Raw genomic sequence first — 14,499 nt, 5'->3', positions numbered from 1 at the left:
ATCTGTTTTTAATTGTGTAGCCCTCATGTATGCACCCTTTTTCTTTTTGACTAGACTCTCAATTTCCCTTGCCATCCACGGTTCCTGAATCTTGCCTTTTCTGTCCTTCATTCTCATAGGCACGTGTCTGTCCTGCACTCCGATCAACTACCCCTTAAAAGACACCCACATGCCAAATATGGATTTATCCTCAAACAGCCTGTCCAAACAAGCTTCCAAATCCTGTCTAATCTGGTTGTAGTTAGCCTTCCCCCAATTTAGCACCTTAACCTTAGAACAACACTTGTCCTTTTCCATCAGTATCTGAAAGCTTATGGAATTGTGGTCACTGTTTGCCCCATGTTCCCCTGCTGCAATTTTGACGACCTGGCTGGGCTCATTCCCTAGTATTAGGCCCAGTATAGCCCCCTCTCTTTTCGGACTATCCACGTATTGTTTCAAAAAGCCTTCCTGGACACACTTAAATTCCTCACCATCTGGACCCTGAGCCCTAAGAGATTTTCAGTCAGTATGAGGAAAATTAAAGTCTCCCACCACAAACCTATTATTTCTACATCTATCAGCTTCTGCTTATGTTCTGTTCCTCACCTTCCCGTGGGCTGTTGGGAGGCCTGTTGTGCACCCCATCATTGTGACTGCTTCCTCCTTGTTTCTGAGTTTTACCCACAGTGTTTTATTACATGATTCTTCCAAGATGTCCTCCCTCTGTAGAGCTGTAATGTGTTCCCTAACCAGTATTGCAACTCCCCCACCACTTTTACCTTTTCCACTGTCCTGCCCAAAACAGTTTTATATTCTGGAATATTTAGTTGCCAGTCCTGTCCCTATTTTACCCAAGTCTCCATTATCACAACCACATCCAGGTTCCACGCAAGAATCAAGGCTCTGAGTTCATCTATCTTACTTGTTATACTCCTTGCATTGAAGCAAATGCTGTCTAGATCTCTGGGCCCACTGAATTCGACCTCCCCTAGACCTTCCTCTTAGCTAGCTTGGTCCATGCTCACCCCCAGTCTCTACATTTTGCACTAATCTTATTTTCCTGTAACTTGTCCCATATGTTATGATGTTTCAAGTGTTCGTCCAAATGCTTCTTAAAGGTTGTAAGTTTTCCGATCTCTACTACCTTCCCAGGCAATGCATTCCAGATTCCCATCACCCTCTGAGTGAAATTTGTTTCTCAAATCCCCTCTAAATCTGCTACCCATTCCCCTGAAACAATGCCCCCTTGTGATTGTCCCCTGAACCAAGGGGAACCAAGTAGGTCAGGCTCTCTACTGATCCTGTCCATGCCCCTCATAATCTTATACAACCTCAATCATGTCCTCCCTCAGCCTTCTCTGCTCCAAAGAAAACAATCCAAGCTGACATAGAATCATAGAATCCCTACAGAAATCATTTGGTGTGTCGAGTCTGTACTGACCACAATCCCACCCAGGTCTATAGTCCTAATAGTGTCTCCTTACAGCTCAAATGCTGCATCCCAGGCAGGAGCCTGGTGAATCTCCTTTGTATCCCCTTCCTATAGTGAGTTGACCAGAACTGCACACATTACTCTAGCTGTGGCCTTCCCAATTTTCTGTACTGCTCCAACATAACCTCCTTGCTCTTGTACTCCTATACCACGGCAGATAAAAGCAGGTGTCCCATATTTCTTAGCTATCCTATTCACCTGCTCTGCTGCCTTCAGGGATCTGTGCATAATTACCCCAAGATCCAGCTGTTCCTCTGAGCTTCTTACTGTCCTGCCATTCATGAAATACTTCCTTGTCTTGTTGCAGCTTCCAAAGTGCATCACCTTCCACTTAGTGTTCAATAGAACCATAGTTTGTTGAACCATAGGATCCCTACAGTGCAGAAAGAGGCCATTCAGACTATCAAGTTTACACTGACTCTCAACATAGCTTCTTAGTCAGGACCACCCCTCCACCTCCCACCCTGTTCCCTTAACTGTTTGCATTTAACCGCACTGCTCCCTCTAACATACAGATCTTGGAACCCTAACGGGCAATTTAGCATTGCCAATCCACCTAATCACATATTTGGACTTGAACTACTCGCACTGTAGAACCATAGAAAATTACAGCTCAGAAACAGGCCTTTTGGCCCTTGTCTGTACCAAACCATTTTTTGCCTAGTCCCACTGACCTGCACTTGGACCATATCCCACCACACCCCGCTCATCCATGAACCCATGCAAGTTTTTCTTAAATTTTAAAAGTGACCCTGCATTTACCACTTTATCCAGCAGCTCATTCTACACTCCCACCACTCTCTGCGTGAAGAAGCCCCCCCTAATGTTCCCTTTAAACTTTTCTCCTTTCACCCTTAACCATACCCTCTGGTTTTTTTTCTCCCCTAGCCTCAGTGGAAAAAGCCTGCTTGCATTCACTTTATCTGTACCCATCAAAATCTTATACACCTCTATCAAATCTCCCCTCATTCTTCTACGCTCCAGGGAATAAAGTCCTAACCTGTTCAATCTCTCTCTGTAACTCAGCTTCTCAAGTCCTGGCAACATCTTTGTGAACCTCCTCTGTGCTCTTTCAACCTTATTTACATCCTTCCTGGTAACTAGGTGATCAAAACTGTACACAATACTCTAAATCTGGCCTCACCAATGCCTTATATAACCTTACAATAACACTCCAACTTCTATATTCGATACTCCGATTTATAAAGGCCAATGTACTTTACGACCCTATCCACATGTGACGTCACTTTTAGGGAATTCTGTACCTGTATTCCCAGATCCTTCTGTTCAACTGCACTCTTCAGAGACCTACCATTTTCCCTGTACGTTTTATTTTGGTTTGTCCTTCCAAACATTTGTCTGCGTTAAATTCCATTTGCCATTTTTCAGCCCATTTTTCTAGTTGGTCCAAATCCCTCTGCAAGCTATGAAAACCTTCCTCACTGTCCACGACACCTCCAATCTTTGTATCATCAGCAAATTTGCTGATCCAATTTACCACATTATCATCCCGATCATTGATACAGATGACAAACAACAATGGACCCAACACCGATCCCTGTGGCACACCACTCGTCACAGGCCTTCACTCAGAGAAGCAATCCTCCACAACTACACTGTGGCTTCTTCCATTGAGCCAGTGTCTAATCCAATTTACTACTACCAGTGTTTTTCTTGTTGTTTCTTCATTCCGCCGCGCCCCCCCCCCCCCCCCCCCCCCCCCCCCCGCGCCACAATGCTAATTCCATGTTCTTGTTTTGTGGGCTGTTTTCCAAAGACTGTCCAACATGTAAAAGATCATCTATGATCTTGTTAACCGGTGGTGCAGGCTTGATGTCCTGTATTCTCCTTTTTCTATTTCGTATCTCAAAGAACAAAGAAAATTACAGCATAGGAACAGGCCCTTCAGTTCTCCAAGCATGCACCGACCATGCAGCCTGACTGAACTGAAACCCCCTACCCTTCCAGGGACCATATCCTTCTGTTCCTATCCTATTTGTGTGTTTGTTCAAATGCCCCTTAAAACTCACTATCGTATCCGCTTCCACTACTTCCCCCGTTGGCGATTTCCAGCATCCACCACCCTCTGTGTAAAAAAAGCTTGCCTCGTATATCTCCTTTAAACCTTGCCCTCAACTTTAAGTCTATGCCCCCTAGTAATTGACTATTTCACCCTGGGAAAGACTTCTGACTATCCATTCTGTCCATGCCCCTTATAATCTTGTAGGCTTCTATGAGGTTGCCCCTCAACCCTCCATCGTTCTAGTGAGAACAAACCAAGTTTCTCCAACCTTTCATAGGTAATGTCCCCTACTAGGTAAATTTTTTTTTGTACCCTCTCCAAAGTCCATATCCTTCTGCTAATGTGGCAACCAGAATTGAACAGTATATTCCAAGTGTGGCAATATAAAGCTGCAATATGACTTGCGAGTTTTTAAACTCAGTGTCCCGGCTAATGAAGGCAAGCATGCTGTATGTCTTCTTGACTACCTCCTCCGCCTGCCTTGCCACTTTGTGACCTGTGTACCTGTACACCCAGATCCTCTACCTATCAATATTCTTAAGGGTTCTGCTATTTATTGTATATTTCCTATCTTTATTAGATCTTCCGAAATGCACTACCTCACGTTTGTTTGGATTAAACTCCATCTGCCATCTCTCTGCCCAAGCCTCCAACCTATCTATATCCTGTGTTTCCTCTGATGGTCCTCGTTGCTATCCGCAAATCTACCAACCTTTGTCATCTAAACTTACTAATCAAACCAATGATCTTTGTTTATATCAGTTTTTAAAAAAATTTCCTCTATTCTTAATGCTACAAAGCCAGTGCACAGAGTGGAACTGAGCTGACTCAAACCTATCTCCTTGCTTACTCCAAAACCAAGTTTAATTTGAATCCAATTCATGATTTTGTCAAGAGAGGCAAATGTGATCGAAGCTGACAAGAAAAGACATTGCATCACATCTTGGGTTTGATCTGATGCTTGTTCTTCACCAAAAGGCCGAGACCACATTAGTTGTTGGCTATGAGCAAAGGCTGTGTTATGCTACCAGATCAGAAACCCCAAGGTATAGTACGAAGTCAAACTAGACCCCAATAATTTCTATTTTGGCATTAATGCGAGGATGGGATGTTTCATTCAAGGTGTAATTCTACTGAAAAGCTAGGAAACTTTTAATAAAAAAAAAGTCATTTAACAACACAACTTAACTATAACAAATGAATTAGCTTAACCATTAACAATTGAACGAGACTTAAACATGACAAGGTAAAATTCTTAACAGTGAACCTGTCACTATTAATTCCAATCGAGCAAAATGTATTTTATAGACTTAAACCCCTTTTTACAATTAGTTAGCAAAACATAGGCAGACTTGCTTGTGACTTTGGTTAACAGTCCTTAAACTCTCAGCTTCTGGAGACAGAAAAACTGAAACATACTTTTTTCTCTCAGGCTGAGGCAGCAACTGCTTATACTTTAAAAACGAAGTTGGTCTTTTCTGCAAGCTTGGTTCCTCTCATTAAGCACATTACTCTGATCAAAACTCTCAAGACCCTTATTTAGTCTAAAATTCCAAGGGAAACTAATTAACAATACGTCCATTAACTCAACAAAGTAGTATATTTTTTAGCTAAAATCAGTTATTTTGCATTCTCAGCACTTCAGTGCATGTCTACCAGATAAATCGATTCTTGTAACAAAACACTGCCTCTTATAGCAGTCCCACGTTGCACATAAAATATATCGAGCACAGTATTATTATGTTTGGCCACTGCATCTGTTGTACCCTTACTTCCTTGAGTTGTAGTCATATCTTCCTGCCCCTGACCACTAACCAAATCTAAACCCCTACCTAATATAAGGCGTGTGACTGCCTCCATGGTCCAAATGTTCAGTATTGCCTTGTACTGTATATCTGACTCCACCTTTTTGAGTCAAAGTTCTGTGAGTTGCTGCAATTTTTTGTAGATGTGCTTGCCTGGGGCATGTTGTTCTCTATGAAGTTAATGGAATTAAAATTTTATCTCATTTATTGATTTGATTTATGGTTTTTTTTTTAACTGCTGAAATTATTTAATCAAGTATGAGCTATCGAGCTTCCAAGTTTTGAATACTCAGTCTGAAGGCAACATAAACTTCTGCATGTAAAAGCAAAATACTGCGGAATCTGGAATCTGCTCTATCCCATCTCAGCCCTCTTTATTTTCATTCTAGTTTATTTAATTATTTTACTGTTCTCTACCTTTTCTTTATTGGGTGTCTTCATTTTTCTTTCTCTCAACTCTTTTCCACCATCTTCATCCCCCTTCCCTTCCCTTCCCTTTCCTCCCCCTCCTTCCCCTTTTCGATATACTGCCTCTGTCCCATTTCCCACTGCTCCCCCAACATCTCCACCTGTCACAACTTACAGCTTCTCTGTCATTTGGCCATTCACACCTTTATTCTCTCTGTGGACACCTGTCAGTAGTCTTTTCGTGATGTGGAGATGCCAGCGGTAAACACAGTAAGAAGTTCTTACAGCACTAAAAACTTCTTTCAGCCGTCTTTTTCCCACACTTCTATGGCTATGTCTCATCTTTCATTCCCTCCCTCTGCAGAATAAATATCTCCCACTTCCTATGCCTTTGAGCTTTGACAAATGGTCATCTGGACTCGAAACATCAGCTCTTTTCTCTCCTTACAAATGCTGTCAGACCTGCTGAGATATTCCACCATTTTCTTTTTTGGAAACTACTGCATGTGTTGAGAGCATCTCCTGACTATGAATTTCTCTTGCTCAAACAAATTTTTAGCTTGATCGTGAACTCTGTTCACATTGTGATTTGTGGCTGTGCTCCATTCTGTACCTTCACCTCACCCCTGCTTGCAGTGTCACGCACTTAAATTGTCGCAGTTAGTGGTCTCACTAATCAGTCATTGAACTGATTATTGTGACAAACGAGGTGAATCAATTTTGCTCCCTGTTCACTAGGTCATCTGGAAGATCTAAGAGCAGTATTGCTTGTTGAGAGTTCAGTTTTAATCAGCTATTGTGTATTTTCACTACAGGAGCACGAAAAACGATGTTGGAGTGTGGATTTTAATCTCATGGATCCTAAACTGCTGGCTTCAGGTTCTGATGATGCTAAAGGTAATGACTTGATTTGACTCTTAAATTACGGTGTCTCCAGCATTGCACTTAAAGCTACTATTCAAGCTTGCTGTATCAAAGTTTCGATCAAAAAGATCTATATGATCCAGTTACCAAAACGTGAAACAAATACAGCTAATGCGAGCAAGACTGAGCAGGTCTGGCAGCATTGATGGAGAGAGAAATCAAGTTAATGTTTTGAGTCTCTATGACTCTTCCTCAGAACCACAACATAAAGCCTGTCAGTGGTAAATCAGGAACTGTGCTGTGCAGCAAAGAAACAGAAAGGAATCTGCTCAATCTAAACCCAGCGACAGGGCTGGTCATTCATGTTTCAGGAAAATCTTTGACTAAGTTTCATGTGAATGGCTCTGATACTAGATTAAAAGCCACCAGTCAAAATGACTGAATGAATTGATATAAAAAAAACTTGCAATAGATTTAATGTTGTCATTCTTCATAAAACTAGGGGCAGAAGAAGGCCATTTGGCTTTCCTCATACACCTTGAGTCCAGAAATCTGTGTGACTTGGCCTCCATAGCCTTCTGTGGTTGATAATTCCACAGGTTTACTGGGCTCTGAGTAAAGAGGTTTCTCCTCATCTCAGACCTAAATGGCCTACACCATCTGCTGTGACCCCTTGTTCTAGACCCCCTCCAATCAGAGCAAACAACATCCCTGCATCCGTTCTGTCTCTTTGTAAGTCAACATTGCCCAATCTATCACTATTTAAGTAACAGTCTGCCATTTTGTTTCTCCGTCCATAATGGATACCTTCATATTTATCCACATTTTACTGCATCACCCACTCGCTCAACTTGTCTATTTCACCTTGAATCCTTTTAACATCCTCCTCACCATTCTCATCAAGTTTTGTGCTGTCAGTAAATGTGGATTTGATTTCCTCATCTAGATCATTGTGAATCGCTAGGGCCCAAGCAAAGGGACTCCACGAGCCTTTGACTGCCACTCAGAAAAAGACTATTGACTATCCTCCATAATATCTTGCGATGAAATCCCCCAAACTATCATTCCCAACTCACCTCTCCATTCGTAGTTTTCTTTAATTTGGGACCCTAGTTTCCGACTGGACTCCATTTTGCATCCTAATGAATTCTTTGTTATCTTTCCTAAAGGATCCCACACAAGAAGATTATTAACTGTTTCTTGTTGCTCAGTACCAAATCTCAGCTGGTTTCCTAGTAGGTTCAGTGATGTACTGGTCTAAAGAACCATTCATAGACATGCCAGGAATTCATCCGCCACAGTACTATTGCTGATTTAGTTTGCCCAATCTATATGTCGATTAAAGTCACCAATGACTGAAGTATACAAGATCTTGAATGGTATTGATAGGTTGATGTTGAAACAATATTTCCTCTTGCGAGTGGGTCCAAAACAAGGTGGCACTATTTTAAATTAGGGGATGTCCTTAAATATGACAGAGGTGAGGATTTTTTTCTCAAGAGAGTTGTGCAACTTTGAAATGCTCTGCCTCAGAATGCGGTCTTAAGGCAGAGTTAGGTAGGTTCTTATTAGGCAAGGAAATTATACGGTATTGTGGTAGATAGGAATGTGGAATTCGAAACAACCATTTTCTTATTAAATGGCAGAGCAGAATTGAAGGGCTGACTGACCTATTTCATATGTTCATATTTCTGTAGCACCCTTGTTGCATCTGTAATTTTCTGTTTAGTACCATCCCCTACCTTACCAATATTATTTGGAGGATTATAAACAACTCCCATGAATTTTTTCTGCCCTTTCTTGGTGCACCCAGATTGATTGTATATTGTGTTTTTGAGAGTCATATCCTTGCACACTTTTGCATTGATTTCATTCTTGACTAACAACATCATCCTCTCTCCTTTTCCTTTTTGTTTAACCCTCCTAAATATTGAATACTCTTGGATATTCAGTTCCCAGCCTTGGTCACCCTGCAACCATGTCACTGTAATTGTAGTCATATTGTAGCCATTTACATCTGTTAATTCATCTTACTTATTGCAAATGCTCCATGCATTCAGAGACAGTGCTTTTAGACTGTTTTTTTTCACATTTTTGTATTGAGGCCCCTTTTTCTGCTCTCTGATTTCCATTTTTGCTTCCGACTTCTTTGTCTTTCTATCTTTGTCTCCCTCATATTTCCCTGGTCAGATTCCCAGGCCCTGTCACTTCAGCTGAATGGCAATAACAAATACCCCTGCAAAGATATTGGCCCCATTCCTGCTGAGGTGCAATCTGTGCAGCTTGTACAGGTCCCATCTTCCCAGAATCAATCCCAATCCCTCATGAATGCAAAGCCCTCTCTCCTACACCATCCCCCCAGTAATGCATTTATCTGGTCTACTGTATTATTTCTGTTCTCGCCAGCATTTAACATTGATAGTAATCCTGAGATTGCTACCTTTGAGGTCCTGCTTTTTAAATTTATTTTCTAGCTCCTTATATCTTGCTTTCAGGACCTCATCCCTTTTTTTAAGCTATGTGCCTGGTACCGATTTGGACTATGTCCTCTGGCTTTTCGTCCTCCCATTTCAAAATGTTATAATAGAATCCCCCATCCCTATTGCTGTCCCACTCGTTTTTACTCCCCTTCCCAGTGTCCTTGATGCATTCCCCTAAGAACCCATCTCCCTGAACAGTATCCAAAATGGAAAATCAGTTAGAGGGGAAGATGGACCGGGCGAGGGGAAGGAGACGTGAGTTATAAGTAAGGGGTGGGAGGTTTAGGGTGGATTTGTAGAAAATCTTTTTTACTTAGGGGGTGATGACAGTCTGGAATGCACTGCCTGGGAAGATGGTGGAGGCTGGATGCCTCACATCTTTAAAAAGTTCCTACATGAGTACTTGGCACTCCATAACATTCAAGGCTATGGGCAAAATGCTGGTGAGTGGGATTAGGTGAGCAGGTCAGGGCATTTCATGCATCAGTGCAGACTCGATGGGCCAAAGGGCCTCTTCTGCATTGTAGTATTCTGTGATTCAGGGGACTCCTGTACCACCTGTCTATTGCTTTTCCTGTCTGGTAATCACCCATTCCCTATTTGTGCACTATTTAACCTGCAGTGTAACTCACTCACTGTGTGCATTATACACAAAGATCTCAGCCTTGCAGATGCTCCACAGTGACTCTAACTGCACTCTCAAATCTTGAATACATGTTTGGAGTAGCTGCAGCTTGGAGATTCTTCCTGCACACACAGTTACCCTGGAAATGTCCCTGACTTCCTGCATTGCACAGAAGGAGCTGCTCTGCCATGATTTTGCTTTAAATTATTCCCTTTACTTGGACTTTCTCTAGTTTAACAAATATTAAATACGTACTTATACTTTAAACATTACTTAATCTGACTTAATCAGTAATTTTGACTTAAAACATTGGGCAGTGGAAGTACTCACCCATTCTTACTTCACAAGGCTGCCCATTGCTGCTCTTGTGCTGCTTCCTGGGATCCATTCAATGAAATGGTGTTCTCCCTGCTGTTTTCAAACTTTTGTGCAACTTTTCAACTCCTGGTCTGCTGAAAGCTGAAGAAATGAGAGGAAAAAAAGGAAAAGACCACCTCTCTCCCCTTCTCACTGAAACCACTTTACCTGGCTGCTCTGTGATGTTACACTGAATCTCTTATTTATATTACTGAGATGCAGATGACTGTCAGATACTTTATCTGCTGATCTCATCAGTCCTTTAACAGAGGGTTTCATTAGCCCTTGTCGCAAACAGAATATTTTGACTCCTTCCCTAGAGAGAATCTGTGTGTAGAAACCACACCCAGTGCAATAATCTCAGGTAGAATAGTAAGTGAGGAATCAGCATCTCTGACAAAAGATGATTGGGGCGGGAGGCGGGGAGGTGGTATGATGTGGAGGTTTGGGCTGAGTTAATGCCCTTGATCACCCTGCTAGAAAGAGTGGCATTGGGTGCCAGTAAATTAACTCAAAATATATTGGATTCTGCCTCATGTTCATGTCTGATCAGCCAAGTAGATACAAAGAACAAAGAAAATTACAGCACTGGAAGACTCCCTTCAGCCCTCCAAGCCTGCACCGACCATGTTGCCTGACTTAACTAAAATTCCCTACCTTTCCGGGAACCATATCCCTCTATTCCCATCCCATACCTTGAGATTTCTACAAACAAATCTTCTGGTAAGAAAGAGCAAACTTGTTTGGATATCCAGAGACCCAGCAGAAGGGAAAGAGAGTTAAAGATATGAAATTTATCAAGCTTGGATAAAAAGAAAAGTGAATTCACTTTGTTACATTCTCTTTGTGTCAAATCCCAACCATGACTGGTCCCACTCCATCTCCGGCCTGTCCTGCCCTGTCTCCAGCTGCTCCCACCTTATGCTCTTCTTGTGCAATCCCAGCAATCACCAGGTGAAGTCCATTTTGAGTTATCTAGGAAATGTCTCCATTAAGGGTTTGGAAATTATGCCATTAATATTTAGTTATTTTTTAAATTAGTTTGCATTAATTCTTTTTGTTGAATTTCAGTGAAGTTGTGGTCTACAAACCTGGATAACTCTGTGGCAAGCATTGAAGCAAAAGCTAATGTCTGCTGTGTTAAATTCAGCCCCACCTCCAGGTACCACCTGGCCTTTGGATGTGCAGGTAACCTTTTTTGAAATGTATCTAAACATGACTCATTTGGCAGCAGTGTTCTATTGTTTTGGAGATGCTGGTTTGGATTTAGAATTGTTCAACAATAAGAACATAAGAACATAAGAAATAGGAGCAGGAGTAGGCCATCTAGCCCTTCGAGCCTGCCCCGCCATTCAATAAGATCATGGCTGATCTGTTGTGGCTCAGTTCCACTTTCCCGCCCTCTCCCCATAACCCTTAATCCCCTCTCTTATCAAGAACCCATCAACCCGCTTCTTAAAAATATTTAGCGAGGCAGCCTCCACCACTTCAACGGGCAGAGAATTCCAGAGATTCACCACCCTTTGAGTGAAGAAGTTCCTCCTCAACTCCGTTCTAAACCGCCTCCCCTTTATCTTGAGGCTGTGCCCCCTAGTCCTACTGTCTTTTTTGAGCGGGAAGAGTCTCTCCACCTCTATCCTATCCATCCCATTCATCATCTTATACGTCTCAATGAGATCTCCCCTCATTCTTCTAAACTCTAACGAGTACAAGCCCAGTTTATTCAGCCTCTCCTCATAGCTCAACCCCCTCAACTCCGGTATCAGCCTAGTAAACCTCCTCTGCACTCCCTCCAGGGCCAAAATATCCTTGCGCAGGTGCGGCGCCCAAAACTGCACACAGTACTCCAGCTGCGGCCTCACCAATGCCCTATACAGCTGCAGCAAGACCTCCCTACTTTTATATTCAATCCCCCTCGCTATGAAGGCCAGCATCCCATTCGCCTTCCTGACCACCTGCTGCACCTGCAAGCTGGGTTTTTGCGACTCATGCACAAGGACCCCGAGGTCCCTCTGCACCGTCGCCTGCTGCAGTTTTTCGCCACGTAAGTAATAGTCCTTCCTACCATTCTTCCTACCAAAGTGGACCACCCAACAATGCATCTTTTGTTTTAAATATGCAGCAAGGTTCACAGCAGCTGGTCACAGCAAATCAGTTTTGTTAGAATCACAGAATGGACCTCATTCAGCTCCCCCTAACTGAGTCCCTCCTCATATTGTAGCTGTTGGATTTTTGCCAGAGGTACTATTAACCAGGTGCTATGTACTCTGCATGTTACCCAATCATGACCTCCTCTAACTGATGCAAGACAATGGGAATGAGGTATGTGCACTGAGAATACTGAGGGAGGAAATAGGAATATTTAGGTTAGTCAGTTGCTTGCAGTATATTTGAGCGTCTCTTGTCCATGCCTTTTCACACTTCAACTGAATTTGTAACTTTGCAAACTGACTGTAAACATTGTTCCCTGTATTTTGTCTCACAGACTGTAAACAGTTCCCTGTATCATAGAATCCCTACAGTGCAGAAGGAGGTCATTCGGCCTGTCGAGTCTGCACTAAAAACAATCCTATCCAGTCCCTATCTCCGTAACCCCACCAATTTACCCCATTAAACCCATGAACCTATGCATCTGGGACACCAAGGGGCAATTTAGCACAGCCAATCACCCTAACCCGCACATCTTTAGACTGTGGAAGGAAACCCACGCAAACGTGGAGAACATGCAAACTCCACACAGTGATCCAAGCTGGGAATTGAAACCAGGTTCCTGAAACTATGAGGCAGCAGTGCCAAGCACTGTGTCACCATATCGCCTTTCTTTTCACACGGGGCAGCATGGTAGCACAGTGGTTAGCACTGTTGCTTCACAGCTCCAGGGTCTTGAGTTTGATTCCCGGCTCAGGTCACTGTCTGTGTGGAGTTTGCATGTTCTCCTCGTGTTTGTGTGGGTTTCCTCCGGGTACTCCGGTTTCCTCCCACAGTCCAAAGATGTGCGGGTTACGTTGATTGGCCATGCTAAGAAATTGCCCCTTAGTGTCCAGGGATGTGTAGGTTAGAGGGATTAGTGGGTATAACATGTAGGGATATGGGGATAGGGCCTGTGTGGGATTGTGTTCGGTGCAGACTCGATGGGCCGAAGGGCCACTTTCTGCACTGTAGGGTTCTATAATTCACACTGTAAACCGTTCCCTGTATCTTTATGCACTGATTGTAAACAGTTATCTGCATCTTTACACACTCACTGTAAACAAAGAACAAAACAGCCCAGGAAACAGGCCCTTCGGCCCAACGAGCCCGCATCGCCATTTTAACACTACCAGCCCCCCCTCCACCCATGACCCTTATCTATTGTTTTATGGCCATCCACATTGAGAGAAACTAATTTAGGGACAATTTATTACTGCCAATCAGCCTAATAGCACATCTTTGGGGTGTGGGAGGAAACCGGAGCACCTGGAGAAAACCCACGCAAGCACGGGGAGAATGTGCAAACTCCCACAGACACCGGCTCAAATCCATGTGTCTGCACAGCAATCAGTGATAGTCACTGAGCTGTCGTGTTGCCCAGTATGTGGTCCAGTTTAAGCACGCACTAACGACATGAAGCACTAGGCCAATCTCGAACAACCAAGAGCAGCCCAAGTACGACCCATCGCGTGTATGCCGCTCGTTGGACACAAGGCGGACTGACTTAAAACCTGTGAATGAAAAGAAAAAAACCCATTATTATTGTACCATATCCATTTGCCTTACCAGGGACTCCCCAATGCTAATGACCCTTATTTAAAACAATCTCCTATATCCACCCATCTCCAACCCACTCATGTGCCTGTCTAAGTTACTCTTAAATGACTCTAGCGTGTTTGCCTCCACCACCTTACTTGGCAGAGCATTCCATACCCCCACTACCCTCTGTGTGAAAAACCTCTCTCTAATATCTGTGTTATACCTCTCCCCCCTCACCTTAAGTCCGTGGCCCCTTGTCCTATGTGTCTCTATCATAGGAAATAGCTTACCTCTGTTTACTCTATCTATACCCGTCATAATCTTATATACTTCTATTAGATCCCCCCTCAGTCGCCGTCTTTCAAGGGAAAAGAGCCCCAATTTCTTCAATCTTTTCTTATACCCCAGTCCTTCCATACCAGGAACTTCCTGGTAAATCTCCTCTGCGCTCTCTCCGGAGACTCCACGTCCTTCCGGTAGTAAGGCGACCAGAACTGGACACAGTACTCTAAATGCGGCCTAACCAACGTTCTATACAACTGCAACATTAGACTCCAGCTCTTATGTTCTATACCCCTTCCTATAAAGGCTAACATACCATAGGCTTTCTTCACCACACTCTCCACTTGCACTGCCACCTTCAAAGACTTGTGCACTTACACCCCCAGGTCTCGCTGCGATTCTATACTCCTTATGGATATAACTCCTTTATCATATAACTCCCCCCTACATTA

At 43.1% G+C, this 14,499-nt stretch overlaps 1 protein-coding gene across 2 annotated transcripts in view; it reads left to right on the top strand.

Annotated features, from left to right (window-relative positions):
* The window catches only part of cop1 (COP1 E3 ubiquitin ligase), a 165,575-nt gene that overhangs the window by 133,747 nt on the left and 17,329 nt on the right, over window positions 1-14,499 (top strand). For both annotated transcript variants that reach the window (XM_080196059.1, XM_080196058.1), the window contains exons 14-15: window positions 6,526-6,607; window positions 11,108-11,224. In XM_080196059.1, coding sequence (XP_080052185.1) covers window positions 6,526-6,607; window positions 11,108-11,224 — 199 coding nt within the window. The remainder of the gene's footprint in view (window positions 1-6,525; window positions 6,608-11,107; window positions 11,225-14,499) is intronic.

Source organism: Carcharhinus amblyrhynchos, chromosome 9, assembly GCF_965287045.1.
Source record: "Carcharhinus amblyrhynchos chromosome 9, sCarAmb.v2.hapA, whole genome shotgun sequence".
NCBI classification, from domain to species: Eukaryota; Metazoa; Chordata; class Chondrichthyes; order Carcharhiniformes; family Carcharhinidae; genus Carcharhinus; species Carcharhinus amblyrhynchos.
Note: the sequence above shows the minus strand (reverse complement) of the source record. Positions and strands in the feature narration are given on the sequence as shown.